At 35.3% G+C, this 26802-nt stretch overlaps 1 protein-coding gene across 3 annotated transcripts in view; it reads left to right on the forward strand.

Annotated features, from left to right (window-relative positions):
- Positions 1 to 26802, forward strand: part of GPC5 (glypican 5) — a 1454838-nt gene that overhangs the window by 476371 nt on the left and 951665 nt on the right. For all 3 annotated transcript variants that reach the window (XM_081551127.1, XM_081551124.1, XM_081551126.1), the window contains exon 6: positions 2569 to 2689. In XM_081551127.1, coding sequence (XP_081407253.1) covers positions 2569 to 2689 — 121 coding nt within the window. The remainder of the gene's footprint in view (positions 1 to 2568; positions 2690 to 26802) is intronic.

The raw sequence follows: 26802 nt of genomic DNA on the forward strand, positions 1-26802 counted from the left end.
CTACTATTTGTTATTGGATATTGCCAAGTTCCTAATTTATACTGGATTGCCTAACTGTAAACCTTTTTCTGCATAAAGAAATAGATTCAAGATTGTTTTAAAAATAAAAAGATTTATTAATATCATTATTCTTGTCATATCCAATTGATGTCATCCATATCAAAGAATTCCATCATTTGTTATCATAGGAAGGACCCAATTAGTAATTATTTTTGAAAATTGATCATTGGGTTTGTATTACCTTGTGAATAACTGAGTATTCTTTAAAACTCCTTTTATTTGGCCATATTCTCAACAGTGGAACCTGCTTTTATCTTTTCAAAGACTTTGCATTGCTGTAGAAAATTCAGAGGGTGCACATGGATAATTGTGACACTCTATTCAAATACAGAGAAAGCACATTACATTACAAATATGTGAAAATGCTTCCTGGAAAGTCTCTGAGGCCACTTTATTATGATATTTTAATGTAAGCAAACATATTACTCAGAGGAGTCTTAAGCATAGAGGGAATGGAATCTTCAGGGCATGCCCCCCACCTCATACTGTTTCCCATTTGCTTTCTCCCTTTGTAAATGGAAGCCTAGATATTCTCCTCTTTCCATTTCCCCTGCTGGGAAATTTTTTGCCCTGGAGTTCACGTTAAGTACATCATCTGAGACCTATCTTTTCCCCTAATACTCCAAGGACTAACTCAAGATATAATTTCTCCTTTAGTTTTTCCCGAGTGTCTTGGTCCAGATGTCCTTCTCCATATGTTTAATGGTTTCTACTTGTGTTATCCTTACCTCTCACCAGGCAGGTACTTTTCCGTCTAACTAATCCCGTGACACATTGAACATCTCTCATTCTTAGTGCTGTGCTTTAGCTGTTTACTTGTCTCTGTGCCACACCACACTGTCAGGAAAATGAGAATAAGTTATATTATTGGAATATGAGTTACAACTTTTAAAAACAATAAAATGTAATGAATGAATGCATGAATGAACAAGTTAATTGATACATTATATTCCCAGGTATACAATGAACACTGTGAGAAGACAAATCAAGTCTTATACCTTCTTATAATCCCAGTCATGTAGCAAAGGACTGAAATATAGGAAGGGACACTTAGTACCTCTTTGTGACTGGTGAATCTAAGTATTTGCATGAATAATAAGTTGACATTATATGTCAACTATATATATATATATATGTACATATATATATATATATATACACACACACACAAATACATATATATGCACACATATATACACACTGCTGCTGCTAAGTCACTTCAGTCATGTCCAACTCTGTGCGACCCCATAGACGGCAGCCCACCAGGCTCCCCTGTCCCTGGGATCCTCCAGGCAAGAATACTGGAGTGGGTTGCCATTTCCTTCTCCAATGCATGAAAGTGAAAAGTGAAAGTGAAGTTGCTCAGTCGTGTCTGACTCTTCGCAACCCCATGGACTGCAGCCTACCAGGCTCCTCCGTCCATGGGATTTTCCAGGCAAGAGTACTGGAGTGGGTTGCCATTGCCTTCTCCGCACACACACACATATATATATGCTGAAGCTGAAGCACCAATATTTTGACCACCTGATGCAAAGAGCCAACTCACAGGAAAATACCCTGATACTGGGAAAGATTGAGGGCAGAAGAAGGGCACAACAGAAGATTAGATGGTTGGATGGCATCACTGACTCAATGGACATGAGTTTGAGCAAACTCTGGGAAACAGTGAAGGACAGGGAAGCCTGGCGTGCTGCAGTCCATGAGGTTGCAAAGAGTCAGACATTACTTAGCAAGTGAACAACAACAACGTATATATGTGTGTGTATTTGTGTGTGCGCGCATACATGTATGTGTGTGCATGCACACTAGATCGCTTTAGTCATGTTGATTCTGTGCAACCCTAGAGACTGTAGCCTTCTAGGCTCCTCTGTCCATGGGATTCTCCACGCAAGAATACTGGAGTGGGTTGCTATGCCCTCCTCCAGGGGACCTTCTGGACCTTCCAGGGGATCAAACCCATGTCTCTTAAGTCTCCTGTATTGGCATGAGGGTTTTCTAGCACTAACACCACCTGGGAAGCCCATGTGTATGTATGTAGGTATATATATATATATATATATTCACTCACACATATACACACACACACACATATATATATACATATTTCTTTTGTAGTCCAAATATGTAAAATAATTTGAGAATCATCTAAATGCTGTATAAAATGAAATAAATTGCCCAGATAATATGGATTCAGAATATGTGTAATTCAGCAAGAAATTGTAAAAGATTAGGATGTCTATTAACTTTTTCTAGCAGTAGCATTAAAAACCCAATTTTCGGTTGGGTCTTTTGAGAGGATAACAATAAAATAGTCTCTATTTGCATGCTAAGTTTTTTACCAGGAAAATAAACATTGCAGCTGTGCCAGGTTTAATTCCAACAAAAAATACATTACTATAAATTCTTAAAGGAGTAAAATTCTGAACTCAAATCTGTTCAAAAATTTGTGGCAGAGAATACTGTGACCAGATTATTAAGTCACGTGCCTTTCACTTTTCACTTTGTTAGCTATACTCAGCGTGTCATTGGAAATGGAATCAAAGCCCAATCTGGAAATCCCGAAGTCAAAGTCAAAGGAAACGATCCTGTGATAAATCAGATTATTGATAAACTGAGGCACATTATTCAGGTAAGTGCTGATGTTCTATGTATTTTTATACTGAATAATATAGAATAAGTGATGGATGTGATCAATCTGTAAATCCTATCTGATAATCCTACCTGAAGTTCAATACTGGAAGAAATTATTTGTATCTAGAGTTTTGGAAATACTTGGCTGAGTGATTTTCATATGTAGTGTGCAGCAGTATTTTAACAGATGGACAGTTATGTATCTATAGAAAGAGACTTAGCTTCAGGATTTCAATAAATAATGAGACTCTCAGGATAAGCTTCATCCCTAACAAATATGATAGAAAAAAGATGGGAAATCCTATTGTAGGTAATAAGAATGGAGCTACTGTACAAAATGAGGACACAGATTAAAGAAGACATATTCACAAAGGAATAAATAGATTCTCAAAATATAGGGTTTATTAAAAGTTCTTCACAGGAGAGTTTACTGATATGTTGCCCATTTGGCATAACATTTGCCCCTTCTTGCTTCATAACTTGCAAAACCATATCCTTTTCAAAGTGGCAGCAGGAAATAATTCAACTTTTTTTTTAGCACTCAAGTTAAATTGAGTTCTATTCTTTCATCTTTATATTAGTGTGCAGATCTCCAATTATTCATGCTTAAGTCTCCTTCTAGAGTTACAAGAGATATCAAATAAAATGCTACCTTTGAGATCAGTCTTTTTAAAGTATACTAGGATGATATGATTGAAGTTTAGATTTTTACAAAGATAGCAGAAAGTAATATTTTGTACAGGTTTTGCTACAGTAGCTACCTTTAATGTCTTAGAACATGTTCCCTCCTGAAAAGATCGGGAGAAAGTTTGTTTTTGCCGGACTTCTGACTACTGGTCATTTGTGGGTGTCCTAACAGGGGGAGTTGTAATATCCAGTGCAGTTAAACAGGATCCACCACAGAGTCAGGTTTGAAAAAGTTCAGAAAATCATCTTCTGGAAGTGAGAATTTATTCATTTGGAACTAAGTATGGAACAAGGGAGGGAGTAGAAATAGGAACATATTTCAGAATCTATTCTGTAGATTTAGGTGATCACTTATTTGTGCTTGGTAGTTCATTTTTTTAAAATCATTATAGATATTAAATGCATTTATTAACAGTACTATAAAGATGCCATCTCTCATCATAGGGATAAACAACTATTCCTCTTGTCCTATTTTGCATATCTAAGTATATGTTTAGCAAAATTTTTCTTCATATATTAGCCCTCAAAAACCTTTCTTCTTGATCTTCCATTGAACACACTTCATTTTCCACACTGTAATCTCTGCACTTAGAGTCATTAAACAAGTAGGTAGGGATTTTTGTTTGGAAAAACCACCTTGTAAATGTCTTAATCATTCATTTATGCCAAGTATTTAATGAATATTTACTGAGTTCCCACTGTAGACCTGGTTCTACACAAGGCATTGAGGTTACATGAGTGAACAAAGCAGACACAACCCTGCTCTTGTCAGGTTTATATTCTGAGAAAAAAAGAAAATGCGGTGCCTATAACTAAAAATAAAGACAAATCAAGAAAACAGAGCAGGATGAGGTGGGAAAGGCACTTGAGAGCACGCTAGTGGAGGCCTCTCTGGGGGCGGGGAGGATACTGCCGCGTTGATACTGAGTGGCAAGGAGTCACTGCAAAGAAAGAAGAAATCATGGGAAAATCTGGGAGAACTGTGTTTGATACAGAGGGAATAATACAGTCAAGGACTTGTGGCAGGAGTTGGTTAATTGTATTCAGAGGACAGAGAACCATGTCACTGAAGCAAAACAAGTACGCGGGAAAAAAGAACATGAATTAAATTAAGGGGAATCTGATAGGCTCTGGTAGGGCATTTCAGATTTCTCCTAAGTAGGAAAGGAAACCATTTAAAGACTTTAGGCAGAGGATAGTGCAATTTATGTTTTATAAAGATAATTTTGCCTTTACAATGGAAAAATTGACCCTGAGGAGCAAGAATAGAAAAAGAAAGGAACATAGGCAGAAAATCATGGTGATTGGGACTAGAATAAAAGGAGTGAATAATATGAGAAATGGATGGATTTGGATGAATTTATGGTGAGTGGAGTTATCAGAAAATGTTGATGAAATGGAAATTGGAGCAACAGAAAGAGACTCTAAGGATGTTAGGTAGGTTTGGTGAGGTTATAGTATCATTAAGTGAAAAAAAGGAATTCTTGAAATGGAGGAGGTCTGGGGTTTGGTTGTTGGGTTTGGTTAGGCATGAATGGTTCTCTTAAATTTGAGACACCTGTTACACTTCTCAGAGGTGGACCCAGGGTTCTTTGATGATCCCGGGACTGGAAGTGCACATTTGGGAACATCACTATACAGATACTATTTAAGTCATAAGACTGTATAAGGTTGCTACTTTCCTGTTAGAATTTACAGCAAAACCATTAGAGGAGAATATAAAACAACAGAATGCTATGAAAAAATATACATTGTGAAAATCTTCAAATGGAGAAATCATTTATTTAAATGTATGTGGTGCCTTGTAGATACTTAGAGAGTTGATCTTAGACAGACAAGATATCTAGTAATATTAACTTTTTGTGGCTCAGCTGGTAAAGAATCTGCCTGCAATCTTGCCCACAGTAGTAGATATAATGGTCATCTGAGTTGAATTCACGCATTCCAGAGACTCCTGATATTCCAGAGATTTCTAACAATAGGAATATCTACCAGATATAAATCTTTTCACAACTTTTTTCTCTTGTGATTAATTTCTGGGTATTGTAAGCAAGAGTCCTTTCATTAATAATTTTAGGTACTTTGATAAATCTTGCTAAATTTTTCTCCATGAAAATTATAGGAATTTATATGTGAAGCAAAGTGTATATGTCAGCTTCCCCTACATATTGAGGGTATATGTGAGATCCTGGCAGTGACCGCACATCAGTGTTAGGAAATAGTATGGTGCTCTAGGGACCAAAGTAGCAACGTTTTAGAAATATTACCCTGAGCTCATCACCTGGGAGTACTCTAAGAATGGCTAAAATGAATATTTTTAATTAGAAAATAATTTATAAAATTTTCCAACTTTTGCTAGAGAAAGGTCATAGCAAAAAGTCTTAATATTATTTAATTGTTTAGAATAAGCCCTGTGTTTAATTCCTGCCAAGAAAAAAAAAATTGAAAGGAAATTCAATATAAATGAATACTCTGGGTTATAGCTTGGTCCTCAGGGACTATCTCAAGCACTTCAAAGTCCACTCAGTGCCTCTGCAGATTCTTCTGAATTGGGAACAAGACCTTGGAGACAAGAAGGTAGTCAATCCCGGTTCTCCTTCATCTGTGATTCTGGCATCTTTCACTAGACAAGCCACCATACAAACCCTCAGAGGTAATATCTGACAGTTTCCTACATTCCACAGTCACTGTGTAAAGTGGGCATTGCTTTCGCTTTTGAAAACTACTTGAAATAAATATAATTTAGCCATTAACCTTCCAGTGAGGAATTGTCTAAAGATAGGAATTTTAAAAGATTAACATAAACTTTCTTCAGATGCTTGCAGCAGCTTGAACTGCCTTTTGATAATAGTTTGAAAGGGCTTCCCAGGTGGCCCTAGTGGTAAAGAATCCTCCTGCCAATGCCGGAGACATAAGAGACGCAGTTTTGATACCTGGGTCGGGAAGATCCCCTGGAGAAGGGCATGACAACTCCCTCCAGTATTCTTGCCTGGGAAAATCCCATGGACAGCGGAGCCTGGCAGGCAATAGACCTTGGGGTCGCAGAGTCGGGCATGACTGAGCACATGAACACAATAGATTGGAAATAGCACTTGATTCCTCTTAGTACATCTGAGAGAATAAATATATGAATGTTTGAATTCAGATTTTTTCTTCTAGTAAACTTATTCTGAAACTTCTTTTTGATATTGACTATGTTTAGGCAATGTTGTCAGCAAAAATTCATAGTTATGCAGCAATTTATCTATAAGCATTAAATAACATCTGTTATTTTTCAAAGAAAATGATGTCAGTGGTTAAAATCCTAACTGCTAAGCACTGTTAGTTGTGAATGATAATGACCCATTGCTTAGAAACTACTTTACCTGCTTTCAATATGAAACATAAAAAGTAATATCATAGTAATTTTCTATAAATCTTTTATTGCAAAACCAATAAATGTTACAGTGTTGTTAGAAGTAGTAGATTTAAGTAATATTTTATTTCTTTGAACAATTCCAATACATGTAAGTTACTATTGGTTTCTATTAAATATTCATTTTTATAGAGAGACTATAACTTCTTTAGAAAAATGTCTTCCGGTACAAACTAAATTTGATTTTTAAATGTGAGAAAAGCAATGATCATAACCATTTATTTAAAGTTACAAAATATGTAGATATTTTATAATATGTATTTCAGTCATCACAACCTGCTGGGTTCAAGCAGAGATGAGAGACTTTTATGTGGGAAAAAACTATGCTAAATTGCCTCTTTTCTTTTATTTCAATTTTTTCCTAGGATATCAGTATGATAAATAGTAACTGTAGAGCTATGATAGGCTATGATGAAATTCTAATTGAAATCTCAATGGATAAAGTTAGCATTTATAAATACAAAAAATAATGACACAGGATTTTAAAAATATATTAGTATCTCAAAATTTCTGAATCCTGAAATCTGTCTAAACTTTTTTCATTAAATCACCTACTATAAAATGCTTTTAGGAAACTTTTTCCTGTTAATAAGTTACCACTGCCACAAAGAGCCAGTTAGTCAATTCCTAATTAGAAACTATTTGACCACAAAGTGTCAGCTGACTGTGACCTTCTTCCACTCCTACCAACTTCCTTCCTTGCTCAGAAAATCACCACAGCACCCTGACTCCTTCCTCCTGATCTCTGCTACACACCAATATCATGTCCCCAGGCTCACTGTATTAATATTCCAAAAGGATAGTCACTTCTTAATTTTGTATTAGCAATGCAATAGTGACCAAAGCTCATTTAGCTTTTGGTTCAGCAGAAAATATTTGAAATGCACTGAATAATTTTGAACAGTCATCTAATTTAGCAATTTGTTTGGTCTGAGTAAAGTCAATGGAAGGTTGCTTTCTGAAGTGTTTAGTATAATGCACCCACTTCACTATTGGCCATTTCATTAAAAAAGATCAATTGTCAGCATAAAACCAACCTTTTCAATTAGTGTAAAATCAACTGGAAATGCAAGTTTAAAATCTCTTTTTGAAAGTAATGGAATTTGGATTGGCCATTTATAATTTATATTTTCTCATTTAAAGAGTATGTAGCTGTTTTATGTTGGGTAAAATTTTGACTCTGTATTTACTCTGATGCTGGTACATCATCATTACCTATTAAGATTTAAGCCATTTATTTGCCAGGTTTTGTTTGTCAAACATATTGAAGAAATTTTGGACACTAAAACGTTTATACTTTTTATTTAGATGATTAGAACAAACAACAGCCGTTTAAGGATTAAAATATTTAATCTTTCTGTTTAAAACATAATGTGACATATGGCTTATTTCACAAAATGAGATTCCAAATTATAGCCATCTCTCACTGAAATCAGATTTCTATAGCTTTATATTATAAATAGTTCTTATTTATAAGTAAGAAAAGTAATGTTTGACAATTAGTAGATGTAACTATCCATTCAGTAACTTTAAAAAACTAAAAATAAATTTTCTTTTAGCTTCAATAAAATTCACTTGCCACAGTATAGCTAGGTGCTAAAGAACATGACTTTTGAGTTATCACAAGGCATATGACTAAATTCCAGCTCTCGTAGGAAGTAGGTGTGTGCTGATAGTCACTTTATTGGTATCTTTAAGTCTCAAAATAATTTTGATTTATATCAAAAAGGCAAATAACAAATGTAGGATGTGAAAAAAGTGGAGCCCTCAAACATTGTTGGTGGAATGTAAAATTTTGCAACTACTTTGAAAAATAGGTAGTTCTCCCAAAGATTAAACATAGACTTACTATATGCTCAGAGATCCCACTGCTAGGTACACATCGAAGGGAAAAGAAAGCCTGTGTTTACACAAAATTTTGTATGCAGATGTTGACAGCATTATTTGTAATATTCAAAAAGTAGAAATAACTCCTTTTTCCCCCTTGCAGTCTGGAGGTGTATTTTCTGGGGAAAAACTCTAATAGGAAGATTCTTGGCTTGTAACTGCCACCAGGATAGAGAGCAGAGGGGATCGCAAGACAGGAAATAGAGGAACTAAGTGAAAAGTCACAAACTGACAAGCTTATTTGCAGAAAGCTAGCATGCAAGTACAAACCACTCATGTAGAAAATTAGATAACTCTTCTTTGAAGAAACTGATCAATTCTAGGGCAAATTATTCCATATACCAATTGGGTCTACACCCATTGCTGGTGAAATCCTCTATTATACCTTGTACATATACAATAATTTCCATGTAGTTTCTAATGTCCAATATCAGTGGTCAATTAAGGATCACTGGTGCACTGAAGAAAAATATGAAAAAACATGTTAAAGCATAATACTAACAAAAAAGATGTGAAAATGCAGACAAAATATGAAGCCGAAAATACACAAATATGGGTGTATGTGTGCTCAGTCATGTCTGGCTCTTTGTAACCCTGTGGACTGTAGCTCACCAGGCTCCTCTGTCTATGGGATTTTCCAGGCAAGAATACTGGAGTGGGTTGCCATTTCCTTCTCCAAGGTATCTTCCCAACCCCGAGATTGAAACCGTGTTTTCTGCATATCCTGGAGACATTGGTGGGCAGATTCTTTACCATTAGTGCCACTTACGAAGTCCAAAAAACTATATGAACATCCTCCAAAAAATTCATAAATGAATTGTATCCTTAAAACAATAATACATTGCTTCTAAAAATTAATAAAAGAATAAGAAAAAGCTTCTGGAAATTAAAAATATGTAAAAATTTACAATTCACTATAAGGGTTTTAAAGATAAAGTCAAAGAAATATTCTGTAAAATAATGACACAAAAAAGAGAGTAGGAAATAGAGAAGTAAAATGATAAGATGTTAAAATTTTACTCTAGGAGATCCTTATAATAAGAATTTCTTAGAAAAGAACCAAACTAATACAGAGAAGGAATTTATCATTTAAATAACAAATCATTTTTTTTCAGAAATGAAAAGTTATGACTCCAGATAGAATCCACCAAGCGACCATTACAATAAATGAACACATACACACATATAAAAATAATTATGAAATTTATGAATATTAAAAAGAAGATACTAAAATCTTCCAGTGGAAGAAAACAACTGAACAAAATACATACAAACGCATACAAAAAAAGGGGATCAGATCTGTAATTTCTTATTGGTAGAAATACTAGAAGCAAATGGAAAGGCAGTACCTTCAAATTATGGGAAAAATGATTTCTGACCTGAAATTCTATACGTAGTTGAACTAGCAATCAAGTATGAGGGTATATTAAAAAGTTTTACCGATAAGTAAAAATACATAAATTTATATATTGTATACCTTCTGTGTATAGCTTTGGCAAACAGTAATTAAGAAATGAGAAGATATGGGGTCCAGGAAACATGACGTTGAATACATCAGATTAGGGAAAAGAATGACTATGGGAGGGAATTTTGCAAGCCAGAAAGAAAAAAAGAATCACTAACTTAAAGCAATGTGTTGGAATATATGGAGAAAAGAAGTATTTGGCAGATTTGCTAGAGCAATTGAGGAAAAAAATTAGATAGATACAAGTCAAACTCTGCAAATTGATAGATAGCAATGGCACCCCACTCCAGTACTCTTGCCTGGGAAACCCCATGGACGGAGGAGCCTGGTAGGCTGCAGCCCGTGGGGTCGCAAAGAGTTGGACACGACTGAGCGACTTCCCTTTCACTTTTCACTTTCATGCACTGGAGAAGGAAATGGCAACCCACTCCAGTATTCTTGCCTGGAGAATCCCAGGGACGGAGGAGCCTGGTGGGCTGCCGTCTATGGGGTCGCACAGAATCGGACACGACTGAGGCGACTTAGCAGTAGCAGCATGGCAATTATAGGGCTTCCCAGGTGGTGCCTGCCAATGCAGGAGACATAAGTGATGCAGGTTCGATCCCTGGGTTGGGAAGATCCCTTGAAGTAGGAAATGACAACCCACTCAAATATTCTTGCCTGGAGAATCTCTTGGACAGAGGATCCAGGTTGCCTGTGGTCCATGGGGTCGCAAAGAATCGGACATGACTGAAGCGACTGAGCATGCAAGCAAATGGCAATTGTAGATTATAGGATAGCCAAAACCTTTTCATGAAAAGATATATAATCATAGTACACTATTTTCCTAAACTGAATAAGCTATTTATAGATACAACTATTGCTGTAATCACAACTTTGCTAAAATTAATAAATTAATTGAATGGGGAAAAGGAAAGTGGAATATATTGGTATAACAGAAAATCAGTAAATATTGCTAAGATGATAGTAAGAAACAGAAAAGTTACATATTGAATAAAGGTTTAAACATGTAAGGTTAATGCTAGAACAGTCAGTTGGATTGATTATTACTACCCACAGGAGCAGGAAACATGGTCTATAAAGTGCTTTGGATGTAGGAATAATTGTTTTTTAAATTTTAATAGACATTTGGTACTACTCATTTTTAAATAAATATATTTATTATCCTGACCATTATAAATATAATTTAAAAAAACAAAAGACAAACTCTGCATCATGTTTTATGTGGAACTGCATCATTTGGTCTTTTATATCTCAAACCTGATCCTCCTCTTTTTACACTATTATATCTACTCTCCCTATATGCACACTCATTGTTTCAATTCTTTCAATATCCCAGGTTCTTTCTTACTTATAAGTCTTCCATTCTCTCTCTCTTTTATTTTTAAGAAAAACACTTTTACTTGGGAAAAACTGCGTCTCTTTTTTCTATATCTCATAGTCACCCATGAAGTCTCAGTGTCCCCAGTGAAGAGCATATGTATTCCTATGTTCTTCTTGGCACTCTGTAACTGACTTACAAGAGCACTTTAGAGATGATAAATAAAAAAAAAAAATCAACAACTAGGGTATTGATCATATCCACAGTGACCTCTTTTTCTCTGTACCCACTTTCTGTACCCAAAATATCTTGGTTAGTCCACTCATTATTTCTGACCTTAAAAATTTGTCTTCCTATTCACTGATTTTAGTGTTTTGAACCATATCTAGCAAACTTGACTAATTTTTAAGTTTGAAATTGGCCAGTATATTTGCTCTGATTAAGTATTGCTGAGAAATTCCTCCTCTAGCTTTTTTCTGGATATTAATTCAGGTTCATAGTTTTACCACTCATTGAATTCTGGCTATCTGGGGTTATAGTCATTCACAAAGCTTCCCAATCAAACAACCCAGCTTTGCTCTTCTTGTTATTCACAGTTTTCTGGGTCATGTGCCGTCCTCTCCTGGAAAATGTCACAACTTGACTCCCAATACCCCCAAAGCCTGGCATGCAAGAAGAACCCACCTAACGATCTTTGGTAGCACTCCTTTGCCATATGATTGGCTCATGCATAGTTCAGCTTTCAGCAGGCATATTATGGGCCATAATGCTTTTCAGACTCAATAAAGGTACTCTATAATCACTTGAATGTCATTTTATGAATTTATTTTGAAGATGTAATTTGTCAGAGCAGAATGTTTCTGGATATATTTCTTGCAGTTCAATGATCCTTAACCAGACGGCCCCCTATAGTTTTGAAGCAGTGAATGCACCTTGAATGTAGGCTGACTTATGAGAGGAAAATGGTCACAGGGAATCAATGGGAAAGTTTCTCAGGCACAGGAATATTGAAGAAGTGAAATAAATACTATATAAAGATTCATTAAAAACTAAGCTAAGTAAAAGTCCTATGATAAAATGATAAAATTAGAATATGAATTATAATAACCCTAAGAAATGCGATGATTCCTATGAATGTAAGTTCTGCCTCTATTAATGTGTTTAGCTTTGACGTGGTAGGAACTTAATCGGTTTCATTAGAAATAAAACAAATCATGAGTTTTATAGTAATGAGTTTGAAGAGGCACTTATATACCTTTATACAAGGCAGATCATTTACTATTTCTGAAAATGATCATTTTGAAATTTTATATCTGGAAATATATTATCAAGCCAAGCCTGAAACTCATTAAACAGATGGTAAAATCTAATTTAACTTCCTTTAACGCTCCTTTTCTTTTTATCTTATAAAAGCAATTGAGCTTGTCAGCTTTTAATTACAAAAGAGTAATTTGAATTTTTTAGATATGTATAACAAACCAAGATAGTTGCTAAATTTACTATATCCTAGTGACTTCCTTTTGTGCACACTGATTTTTAATTTAATGATAAGAACATCCTCCTAAGATTTTTGTGAAAGAATCACATCAGAAGAGCAGTTTAAAATTTTTACAAAAGAAATATTCTTGAGGCACGTAATAGATCTTGAAATGAGACCTAATTCTTAAGGATTTTAAAATATTTGATTTGTACACGTTAAAATTTATATGAAGTTTGAATTTTATATTTTCCCATTTTTTAAAAAATGTGAAACATACCTCAATAATATCAAGGTGAGTTATTTATACACTTTAATTGTGACGTATCTCTGTTTTGACTGTGTATTGTGTTCTTTCATTGATAAAAATTGAGTAGCAAAATTATTATGTCATCCAAGGACACAATAACCTTATTATAAAACTTATTTTCAATGTCTATTTTACAAATATTCTCACAATTAGTGAATTTTTCATGTTTCTGTGCTAATTCACTATAGCATCATCTTTTAACCCAATCTTAAAAATACCTCTTTCTTTGATATTTTAAAATATATTGCATCTCAACATGTAGCTTCATTTCTTGAGTTTGTAACAAGGGAAAATATTCAAAGTATTATCCATTTAAAACAAACCTTTATGCATAATGCCGCTTGTGATACCTTTTGCCTACCATCTCCATTATATCATGGGCCAGACTTGTATTTACTCACTGTGTCTAGAAGAGAGCATGCAAACATAAGAATTTCAATATCTGTTGAATGAGTAAATGAAATTCATAGTTAGATTGATCACTACATGTAAAATTTAAATGGAAGAGAAAAGTTAATGTTTCTAATACTAACACTAACTTTAATATCGTTCTAATTACAAATAAGATGCTTTCAGTCTTGGATGACAATTTTAAAATCTCTATACTGTTTTACTCATTTGTTGACTCATTTATTCACTAAACAAAGTATTTTAGTAGACCGTAGGAGCCAGGTACAGTAATAGATACAGAGAGTACACAAAATGATTTAAATGAGGATGTTGATGAGAAACAATGTGTATTGCACTTAAAAACTAGTCTGCTGCTGATCAAGTAAGGGAAGAGAATCTGACCATATTTCTTTACTTCATTCAACAAATATTATTGAGGCTGTACTATGGATCAGGAGATTTCGTAAGTAGTGGGTATACAAAATTGAATACGACTGTACCTACTTGTAGCAAAACATTGCTATAATAAAAAAGATAAAGGAATTTGTTTTTTAAGATTTCTGATCTAGCTTCAGAGAATTTATGCCAGTTCCAGGAATGTAGAAGGCATTCAATTGAGGTTGAATGTGAAATGAAGGAGAGGATATTTCGTAAAATACTGTGGTACCACTTACTTCAGTTAGAATATAGTTATAACTTATTTTTAAAAATTATGATGTACACGTAATAGATGTGATGACTGAATAACAGAAATGTTGGACAATGATGCCTTTGAAACAGTCAAACTGTTCTCTGTTTCAAAACCATGTAAAACTTAGAGAAATATATTAGTAAGCATTTTTTCTTGTTCACGCATCAGTGGTCAGCTGCGATTCAGCCCATCTACATTGGGTTGAGCTGGGACGTGCTTAAGTCCAGATCTGTTGCACATGTTGGTCATCCTCCTGTGATCAGAGAACTGGAAGCATGTTAATACTATGATAGAAGTCAGGACTTCAAACCCATCTATGCAAAAGCATACTAGGCTTCGGTTGCAGTAGATTCTCTAAGGTAAACCTTTGGCCAAAGCAAAGTTACACAGCAAAGACCAAAGTGAGAGCTATAACCATCTGCACCAGCAACCTCTCTGCCAGGGATGGAGCTGGGGGAGAGAGTGAACAATTGCCCCCAAACGATCTAATGTTTTTACTTATTTGAATAGGCTTTGCCTAGATATAGTACAATATAAAGTTCCTATTTGAACTCTTCCTTCATATTCGTGGTGCTAAATATTTTCCACTCTGATTATATTCTTATAAACTTTCTTCCTGTACAAACTGAAAACTGTGTATTTAAATGTATTAGATCAGGAAAGGCATAACTTAAATCATCACATGAGAAATATTTCTCAATATTTTTAGTGTTTTGTGTGATTGTTAGTAGTATTATGAGAGAAAAATACTTGTAATGATAGAATTTAGGTCTAAGTGAGATATTGATTTATTTTAACAAACTACACAAGTCAGAGTAAATTACAAGTAAATAAATTATGTTTGAAATACTTATTTGAACTGAAAATGAGATTGTATTTTCTTGTTAAACATTTGGATTTTAATTATTTTGTTAGGATTGGTTTATTAAGACATAATTAGTAAAATTATCAGTAGAAAAACATGTTGTGCTATAATTAAATCATTTAAATAATCACTTCTTGATGTCTTAATAGGCTAGATTTCTTAATTCATTAAAGCTGATAAGAGTTCTCTGTAAATACAATTTATTATCAGTAAGTTTGCTTTTCTAGAAATGATAGAAAATTTAGAACTCTGCATTAACATTTAATAGCAATATGCTATTTTGTTATTGACGCATTATGTTTATCTACAAAACATTCAAGAAGGCAGAAATATAGGTAATTAGAATGATTGCAACCTGTTCACCTTTGGCAATTACCAACAGTAGAATTTTTGTGTCTTTAGAAAAACATAGATGATTTTATAATTGGACTCAGTTCCATTTTCTATCTGGAAAGAACTACTTATATACTGAGGTTATGTTAATAGAGTACCAGTGTTTCCAAACATAATGCATTATTTTCTGTTTCTTCTATTCCTTACTGAAAATTTGTTTAACAAAACAAGATACTCAATCTAATAGTATAGAGAAACCAGTATAGACATCTTAGACTATTCCTCCTAACCCATGAAATTTATTGGTGCGATGCAAAGATGGAAGTGAAGTCTTTGGGAAAGTACATACTTTACTAATAATTATTTCTTTTCCTTTAAGAAAATACCTTAATGGACAGGAGTGTGGAAATGTCCAAGAGATATTCTTGAAGTATCTGGAGCACATATTCCTCCTAGTACATATTCCTAGCAAACTCAACAAATATATCCATTTAAGTGAAATAAACTCTGTGCAACTGATTTTGTATGTGAGACTGTGTGTCCATATGTATGTACACACATATCTGTGTATTCTCATTCTGTTCTGTTACAGAATTGTCAAGCTGAATTGACTGATAACTCCACTGTGTTTAAGAAACACGTTAACCTGATAAACAGACAGTCTAAACACGAAAAAGAACAACAAATACCTTGGTTGTTCCCAATACTTCTCACTGTGTGTCAGCCACTTTCTCTCCCACTATGTCTCTGGCAAAACTAGTCTCTAAACACCTGTTTCACTCAGAGACACTTGTTGTAAATGACTTTAATAAACATTTGACTCTACCTACTTTTTATCCTAATGTAATTTTATATGATATCCCCCAGGGGATCAAGCAGAAGGGCTTATATGGAGTATTTTACGTGACTTCCATGGAGTAAAGAAAGAAAAGTTGTGTTTATTATGTGATCAGACTGATAGACTGTCCTTCTATTAAGCAAGGAACCATGCATTAAGTTTTAGTATGGTAGATCAGAGTGAAGAATTCTCAAAGTTTATTTGTTGTGGCAGCCAACAGTTGGTCACATTGCACATTTCAAAGTTAAAAGGAGCCTCATGGAAGTACAAATGCAGGTCAGGAGAATTTTAAGTGAAGCCAGAGCAAGAGTTTCAGAAGTTGACAATATCAGGAAAGCAAACTCTGGAAGGAAGCAGGCACCCAGGGGACTCTAGAAATCATTTTTCAAATCCAATATGCCTGGAATTTCAGACATTGTTACCCCTTTCTTCTTTACTAAGATGTAACTCAGAGTTACAATATCAAAAATTAATTTAAAAATAAAAACGGAGGAGGTAGTGGGAGGGAGGCTCCAGAGGGAGGGGATATATGTATGCTTATAGCTGATTCATGTTTTTGTAAGGAGAAACCAACACAACATTGTAATTATCCTCCAATTAAAAATGTAAAAAACTTATTAATAATAGATAATACAAAAAAATAAACAAGTTCGTAGATCTAGAGAACAGATTGGTGGTCAGGGGTTGTGGGGTGAGAGAAGTTGGTAAATGAAAAACTAAAGGTAAAAAGATGAAAGGAGGTTTTATTTCTAAAAGCCTTTTTGAAACTACAGCTTTTTGGCTGATCTTGGTGGGTATGCTGCTGCTAAGTCGCTTCAGTCGTGTCCGACTCTGTGCGACCCCATAGATGGCAGCCCACCAGGCTCCATCATCCCTGGGATTCTCCAGGCAAGAACACTGGAGTGGGTTGCCATTTCCTTCTCCCTTGGTGGGTATAAAATAACATTATTGCTTGTAAGAAATAACATTAGAGAGAAAAATGAAATATAAAATGTAATTTTAAGATTGATTTTAACCATGAAGAATGTTTATATGTACATTAATAAACATAGATTATTTTGAATCAAATACATGGTTTAATATGTATTTTTTTGGTGAATTTAAGTTAGGAAGGAAGTTAGAATGGGAGGATACAAAAGATTCAATACAACTTAAGTAAAACCAGTTCTCAACAAGTTACCTTCCCATTTTTGTTGTTCAGTCACTAAGTTGTATCCAACTGTCTGTGACCACATGGACTGCAGCATGCCAGGCTTCCCTGTCCTTCCCTATCTCCCAGAGTTTGCTCAAACTCATATCCATTGAGTCGGTGGTGCCATGTAACCACCTCATCCTCCATACTCCACTTCTCCTCCTGCCCTCAATCTTTCCCAGCATCAGGGTGTTTTCCAGTGAATCAGCTCTTCACATTGGGTGGCCAAAGTATTGGAGCTTCAACTTCAGCATCAGTCCTTCAAATGAATTTTCAGGGTTGATTTGCTTTAGGATTGACTGGTTTGATCTCCTTGCAGTCCAAGGGATTCTCAAGAGTCTTCTCCAACACCACAATTTGAAAACATCAATTCTTCAGCACTCAGGCGGCTTTATGGTCTGACTCTCACATCTGTACATGATACTGGAAAAACCGTAACTTTGACTGTACATAAGTAATGTCTCTGCTTTTTAATACACTATCTAGGTTTGTCATAGCTTTTCTTCCAAGGAGCAAGTGTCTTAATTTCATGGATGTAGTCACTGTCCACAGTGATTTTTGGAGCCCAAGAAAATAAAATCTGCCACTGTTTCCACTTTTTCCCCATCTATTTGTCGTAAGTGATGGGACCAGATGCCATAATCTTAGTTTTTTGAATGTTGAGTTTAAGCCAACTTTTTCACTCCCTCTTTCACCCTCATCAAGAGGCTCTTTAGTTCCTTTTCACTTCTGCCGTTAGAGTGGTATCATCTGCATATCTCAGATATTTTATTATCCATCGACAGAAATATTGTTGATATTTCTCCCTGCAATCTTGATTCCAGCTTCAGTTTCATCCAGCCCAGCCTTCTGCAAGATATACTCTGCATATAAGTTAAATAAGCAGGGTGATAATATACCTTCCCATTCTAGTCCATAAAAAGTTCCCTTAGAAATCTCTGATGCTCTGAGAGTCAAATGCTCACAATTCAGTGGCTGTCACATCTAAATGCTTTGGGAGCCATCCAAGTCACATGCTTCACCTCACCTTTATTTTTGTTATTTTTCACTCTGCTCAGATAAGAAGCTTTATTTTTGTTGTTTTTCTCTCTGTTCAGATAAGAAGCTGCAATTTGTATGAGCACTAAAAGTGCAGCCTTACTGGAAAAAATGAAACAGTAAACAAAAGATAGATCAAGGGACTTTACAGCCACAACATGTCTGAATTATGAGGAACAAAACATGAAGAGACAGAAAATAATGAAAGCTAGCAGGATATTAAAGGGGCATATACTAATTTCTTCAATTTTGACTTCAAGGAAATAACAATAATTCATAGACTGTCTTCTAAATACCAATTTCACAAATGTAAATATTTTTGAAATTTTCCTTTCTTAATCCCTTTCCTTGACAGTGAAGCCTAGAGGAGAATACCTGGATTCAGTTCCCATCGCGACTACCCTCCAAGTCCTATTCTGAAGGATTCAGAAATCTTTCTTGGGTGGAGTAGACTTCAGATTTCCTTCTGATGGCTCTGGCAGTTTCTATTTAGGTCTAGCTCATTCCAGCCTTAATACATGATAATCACTTGAGCTTTTTTTAGTGGACTGCTTGTGCTATTATTTTAATAATCATGATATGGTGGATAACTTGATATTTTATTCTTAATTGACTATGAATTTTACTCGTTGACATTTCTGAAGCATTCACCAAAATTCAAGAATTCCAAGTCAAATGGTCACTAAAGTAGGAAAAAAATTTATGCATATGCCTTTCAAAGAATGGGGCTTCCCCAGTGGCTCAGTGGTAAAGAATCGCCTGCCAGTGCAAGAGATGCAGGAGATATGAGTTTGATCCCTGGGTTGGGAAGATCCCTGGAGGAGGGAATGGTAACCCATTCCAGTATTCTTGCCTGGAGAATTCCATGGACAGAGGAGCATGGTGGGCTACAGACCATGGGGTCTCAAAGAGTTGGACACCACTGAAGTGACTGAGCACTTTCAAAAAACAGAATCATACCATTTGCTGTTAAAATGAATGTACTTTTTTTTTTTTTTTCCTGGAGTTTTTGCTGGATTGTTTAATTGCAGAGAATCTTATCAAGCACAATCTTAGTTTTCTCCTTTTTGAGGATTTCAAAATTAAAATTGGCATTGGACCACCAATTCATTCTTTTCTCCTTATTGGATGAGTGCACATAGATTGCTTTACCTGTATCTTAATTTTCAACATAAACTTTTGGTGGAATCTTTCATGTTTCATCCCCATGTAAGCAGATGTGATTTTTATTCTTTTTCCTTTTCATTGAACAGTTACCCCATTTGAAAACTTTTCACTTGATTTCATTTAACTTTTTTTAATGCAAGCTACATCTGTTGCTACCTGTCTGGTTTTCATTTTAATGGGTTGCATAGAAGCTGGGATCAAAATAGTGGTGTATTTTCCTGCTGTTCATTTATTCTTTGTTTCAAGAATACTGATTTTCAAGAAATGGAATTGGTATATTGTCATAGATTTGTTTTTTGCCTCTTCAAAGTGTTCTTCCATTATTATTTCTATTTATACCTTTGGAAACATTTTGTGGTTACTTGATACATATAACATCAAAGCTCCTTTAGAAATTCTTCAGTTTCCCAAATGCACGTTGACATACATTATTTAATAGTACTACAAAATGATCTTTTGAGCATTGTATTTTGTTATATAAGGACAGTTCTCAATTGTAACTTAAAAGTGATTAACTGGCTTTTGATAAACTAGAATTAATGTACATGTATAAGGTTAATCTTTATGCAAATTGAAGATGACTATGTATTCAGGATTGGTTACATCATTTGCAAGGTCCAGTGAAAAATGAAAACGTATTCTGCCCTGTTCAAAAGTTTCTAAGAACTTCAAAATGATCACAGTAGCACATGCATAGGGCCTTAGTAAGCAGGTTGTATGATCATAAAGACAGTCCTCTGTGTATTTTGAGAAAACTAACATCTTTACCGAAATGTTTTAAAAATTATGAGTATTACATCAGTAGAAATAAAAGATATAAAGAAAGATTACATAGTCAATCTCAAAATCAAAACATGAAATTCTAACATGAATTCTGAGAGAACTTACCTTTAGAACCTGATATTTCACCCCTGTATTTCTATTTTTGAATAAATCTCTATCTCTATATAGTTTCTTATTTTTGCCTAAAATCTAACTTTTATAAGTTCTGTTATCCCAAATTCTGCCCTAATAAATAATTCAGAAATAACTGTATTTCCTAATGTAATAGGTGGGACCATATGACATTGTCAATATTCAGCCTTTTTTGAATTACAAAAAGGGCAGTTTTATGTGTTCCCACCTAAGACATAGCAGCTCATTAAATATGTGAAGGCAGGAACCATACAAACCCCACCCCCTATTATGAAATACATTCATGTGTTGTGTTGTGCTTAGTCGCTTCAGTCATGTCTGACTCATTGTGACACCATGGACTGTACCCTGCCAGGCTCCTCTGTCCATGGGATTCTGCAGGCAAGAATACTGGAGTGGGTTGCCATGCCCTCCTCCAGGGTATCTTCCCAACCCAGGAATCAAACCCGGGTCTCCCGAATTGCTGGCAGATTCTTTACCGTCTGAGCCACCAGGGAAGGCCCACACATCATGTATCCTTTTCAAAAAATGCAGTCAATCTTTTCACACCCAAATTAATTATTATTTGTATCTTCACCATTATTCATATGAGAAATTTTTCAGATTCTTCAACATGTTGGTTGAGTGACTCTAACAACTAACTTTATTAATTTTCTTCTTACAGTTTGACATTCTTATTGAAAAGAATGATCCAAATATTTACTAATAGAACCCATAGTGAAACATGTTAACCAGTCCAATGACCTAAAGAAGTCTAAACCCTAACCCCCAATTTTTTTTATCAATGTCTAAGCAATATGTCTACTAGTATAAAATTGTGCAATTCAATGTGAAACCTGAAAAACTTTAATTATATATATTCTTTTACTTATTTTATTTCTTTTTTGCCAACAAAGGATCCCATTGATAATGTCCCATCTTCCATTTTCTATCATTTTTCCTCCAAAATTTTTTCTGTTAAAACTGTAACGGTTTCTGTGGAGAAACCTGGTTCTTTCCAATTCTGAGATCTGGGAGGCATTCTTGCAATAGGATCTCATAAATTCTGTCTGACATGATAAACGATAAAATCAACAATATTCATATAGTGGATAGAATTATGAGTTCCATCAGGCTCATGTGTAACATTAAAAAGCAAATCAGTAAAAATAATACTCTTATAGACTATTGCCTAATTGTGTAATTTTCTGATGAATTCAACTGACATTGTGTTTAAGAAACATGTTAACCTGATAAATTTAGTTATTATTATCCAAAAATAGCATTAAGGAAATAGCAACCCACTCCAGTATTCTTGCCTGGAAAATCCCAAGGATGGTGGAGCTTGGAGGGCTACAGTCCATGGGGTCACAAAAAGTCTCACACTCCTGAGCAATTTCACTTTCACTTTCAAAGATAACATTGAGCACTGGATTTCTAAAATTTTCATCTGCTGAGCATTTTTCATCAGCAAATTTTATACAGAAGTCCAATAAGAAAAAATCCTAACTCAATGGAACTTTTTTCTCCACTTGGGCTCTGTATTAATCCAACTGTGTAGCCCACCCTCAAAAAATCCCAATCTGAAACAAAACACACAGTAAACCTGAATTCTCAGTGGTTTAACCAAATCAAAACGTATTTGTTACTCAAATAAAGTCTGAACTCAGTCAGGCTACTAACCTCCACATTTAAGCTATAGCACTCATTAGATGTAACCTTGGAGGGTACCCAAGACAGATGAAGAGAGTTTAAAATAAGGCAGGAGTATTTTCCTTCCTCAGTCCCAAATGGAAGCCCCATGTTATTTCAACTCATCTATTAGTCAGATATTTTCATAACTGAAGTCTCAACCTAACTGAAAGTCTCTGTAATATCCAAAAGTACGTGGATATTTACTGAGTGTGAACTACCATAGACACTTTTGCTCCTCATATGCCCCTGATTTTCTCTGTAGTAACTACTATTTACTCCCAAGTCTTCAAGCAATTCTCCATGAAATACTGTTCTCTTATACCAAACATGCCATGGAAAATGGGCTGCAAAGAATTCAATATTTTATTTGCTAAAACAGATGGGAAGACCCAAAATTTCTGTAGCAACAAAAAGATGAATCTGCGTGCTTTGACAGACTGCATGGTCTGAGGTAGGGATGATGGCCTTTTTTGAAAGTTGGCGCTCTCTGGGACATCTGATGGGATGAGCAGGCCTCAGACCATACCCGAGCATATTCCAGTTTTCTGCCTGAAAGCTTTCTGGGTCTGCTCTAGTACAGGGGTGAGTCCAGAAAATTTAAGACCCCAAAAGTCGAGACATGCCTTATTCATCTTTTTGGCCTTGCACAGTTAATCCTGAATCTGGCACCTGCTGGGTTTTAAATTACTTTTGGTTGACATGAAATGAAATCCTCAGCGTCTTGCTAGACAGTTCCAAATCAGGCCCTAAAGCTCAGCACTTCCAGAATCACTCCTTTTATTTCAAATCTTGATCTCCCTTTAGAGTTTCCAATTTTGATTACAGATACTTTCTGTCGTACAGTCTTCTGAGCTTGACATTTAGTCTCTAGTGGGTCTTGCACATTTTTTATTCTTTATATAGTCAATCATATGCTAAGGATTGTTGCCTCTGCTTCGTGCCTTTCTTTCAATTTTATTTCTCCAATCTAAGCCATTCACATGTTAGCTTGCAAGTGAACTACTCCTAGCATCTGAAATCTCTTGCAACTGAGAGTTCTGCCAAAATTGTCTCCTTAAAGCGGAATTTAGACCATGTTTTTCTAAGAAAATTCCAGTGACAGTGTGCTAAGTCGCTTCAGTCATGTCCAACTCTTAGTGATCCTATGGACTATAGCCTGCCAGGTTCCTCTGTCCATGGGATTCTCCTGGCAAGAATACTGAAATGGGTTGCCATTCCCTTCTCCAGGGGATCTTTCTGATCTAGGGATCGAACCTGGATCTTTTATGTCTCCTGCACTGGCACGCATGTTCTTTACCACTAGCAGCACCTGGGAAGCCCTCAGTGACAATAAGGGTCTTTAATAGGTGCTACATTCAGGGAAACAAAGATGAAAGAGTTTGTTAAGTAAGTAATCTTATAAAATCTGTCTTAAAGCTGAGTAAAATCAACTTTTTGTTGTTGCTGTATTAGTGTATATTAGAGATTTCTAAACAGGCTTTGCACATACAGAATTTTTCTAATATATTTAACAAAAGAATCTGTTTTCTTAGAGATATTCTTTCAGAAATGCCACAGACTAAACTTTCAGGGATTCTTCAGTATCAACAGAATCACATCGAAATGGCTTAGTATTCTATTCAAGGCTTTCCACAACAGGCTTACTTAAAGAACATTTTTTTTTTTTCTCATGTGTTTTTTGCACAGACCAGTTTGTACTATTCAACTTGCGCCTCTTCTACTCTATATGTTTGTTCTTACTGCTGTTTTTGTGTGGAATTTTTTGCAAGGTAATCACAGTTTCTCTTTGAAACACTGAACTCATCGTTTAAAAATCCCCCTCCTTGTCTATTGAGATTTCCTTGTCTTTACATATATCACAGTAATTTCGGCACAGATGGAAGAGTTCTAGTTTAATGGAATAGTAACTGCATATCCAGCAAAGTACTAGGTATTTATATGTGCTGTTTTGGTTAATCATCTCATCAATCCAATGAAGAAATATTAATCAACCTACTGTGCTAAAAACACACACAATTAATGCCATGTGTGTAGGTCTTCTCAGTTATGCGCTAGGGAAGTTGTGATTTAAAGAAGCTATAACTATCTTCAAAACTTCTCTCAGTTGCTTACACTATAATCCACATTACTTTTGTTTTTGTTTTTTTTTAATACTTAATGTATTCTACCACATTTTATGTAATTTGTAGCTGAAAGTCATTCTCATTAGAATGTAAGTTCTTTGAAAAGAGATGTTATATCTTAAGATGTTATATCTTATATCTTATCATATATTGTAATTCCATGTTATATGGCAGAATATTAATTTTAACTTGACCAATTTTGTTGGCTTCCCTGCTTGCTCAGACAGTAAAGAATCTGCCTGCAATGTGGGAGATTTGGGTTCAGTCCCTGGGTTGGGTAGATCCCCTGGAGGAGGGCATGGCGACCCACTCCAGTATTCTTGCCTGGAGAATCCCCATGGACAGAGGAGCCTGGCAGGCTACAGTCCATGGGATTGCAAAGAGTCAGACCCTTTTGCGCGACTAAGCACAATTTGTAGTATTATTAGATAGCGGCCCTTGTGATATTTTTTTCCTGTATGCTGCATCACGGTTTTCTCATTTGAATTGGTATTAAAATATCTCTGGGAACAAGTTCATACTGTGTTGCTTGTACTGTATTTCCTCCAAATGCCTGTGCCGTGCTTCCCAGAAACTCTTTTTGACACCCTTGCTCAGGGATAAGCTTTAGGATTTCAAGCTTATGATGGAATTTATTTTAAAAAGTGACAATAATGCACCCTAGCCTATGTGAGTATACAGAAAAGGAAGAGGTTTTCTAGGACTGTACCAATGTGGACAAAATCAAAGAAAGGCTTTGAGAGATCAGTTGTAATCTGGAGGCAGAACTGTTAAAATAGTTACTTGAAAACATTTTTACCTGTGCCTTGCTCTGTGAGCAGAAGTGAAGTACTGTGAAGAATGGGTTAAGTATCAAGAAATGCTCAAGATACTTTTCTTTTGTGGGTCCACACCTGACCTTGAACAATTACACATTGCAGACTGCTCTCTAAGTTATCACCTTGAGAGTAATATTTGCTCTTAAATACGTATTTCAATGTAAATGTGTTCTGTGACTTCTGTTGGCTGCCTGATCATCACTGAGACTTGCAATACTTCATTTTTATTTGAAAAGGCTTGGTTATCTTCCCATTTCAAACTTGGGATTCAAGTCTTATTTCAAAACAGACTAGATGGCAGCTGAAGAATTTACATTGACTCCTGGACAAGCCCTACCCATTTTTTGGTGCATAAACACTAAGGGTGTCTCAGATATGACTTAGTTTATTGAATGATATGTTTGATTCTATTCACTTACTTGGTAAAATAAAGATAGATATTTAGGAGTTCGCTTATTTTTCCTAGGGGCAAATAAACCCCAGATAGTCTCAACTCCTTTAAGTTTCAGGGTCACATCTCAGTTCCAACTAAGGAGGCAGTGGTATTTCCAGCCCCACTGGTTTTGACCACAAGAGATCCATTCTTCTACCAGGTTCTTGTCTCCAGACATTTATAGAAAATCTTAAGAAATACAACAGTAGATTAAAAACTGTTATTACTGCATCTGACCTGTCCTGGTGACTGTGCAGTAGGAGAATGCTTCATTCAAAAGCTGTAGATCAGCTTTTGCCCTCTCAAATCAGGCTTTTCCATAGTGACACTGCTATAGGTTTCTTCCATTGTCCTGGGTAACAACACAGATCTTTCACTTAATTCCTCAAAAAATATTTCATTCCATGTTCTTATATTGTCATTATGTTTCCTGTGGTTTAACTGCAGCTGGGAAAATGAATTAGATGATGTCTTCCAGTTCCTATTCCTAAATAAAAGTATTTTCTATCACTCCTTTCAAAATCATCCTCTTGTGTAACTGTATAGTGGACTATAGCAGCAGTTTATGCAAGTGCTAAGGATTAAGATAGTGGAAAAAACAAAAAGAAAAAATGTAAAAGCAATGGAAGAGGTACACTTGTCTGAATTGATCATTTGGCTCTGAAAAGGGTGGGGCAGCATGATATCTGGAATAGCATCCACTCAACTAGATTGCTGTGTTGAGGTTTCCCAAAATAGAAATCAAAGGAATAAAACTAACATATGAGAAGGAACATTAGTTTACTCTTGGATGTGTGACATTTGGAAAGTTTTTAAAAATTGAAATCATGTAGAAAATTGTCTTTCCTGTTTTAAACTTCAAAGGATAAATCTAAATTTGAGATATAAACTGTATCATCATCATCTAACAGAGATAATAGATTCCATGGGTGTGGATAATATTTTCTAGGGAAATGACATAAAGTGATTAGAGAATTGGGTGTAGAAATTCTCTGAGCACTGAGGAAGAAACTCAACATGTAATAGGGCCAGTTAGAGGAGGGCGAGCCTCTGCAAAGAAGCTGAAAGGTCA

The sequence above is a fragment of the Giraffa tippelskirchi genome, chromosome 12 (assembly GCF_054371585.1).
Source record: "Giraffa tippelskirchi isolate mGirTip1 chromosome 12, T2T-mGirTip1v1.2.pri, whole genome shotgun sequence".
NCBI lineage: Eukaryota > Metazoa > Chordata > Mammalia > Artiodactyla > Giraffidae > Giraffa > Giraffa tippelskirchi.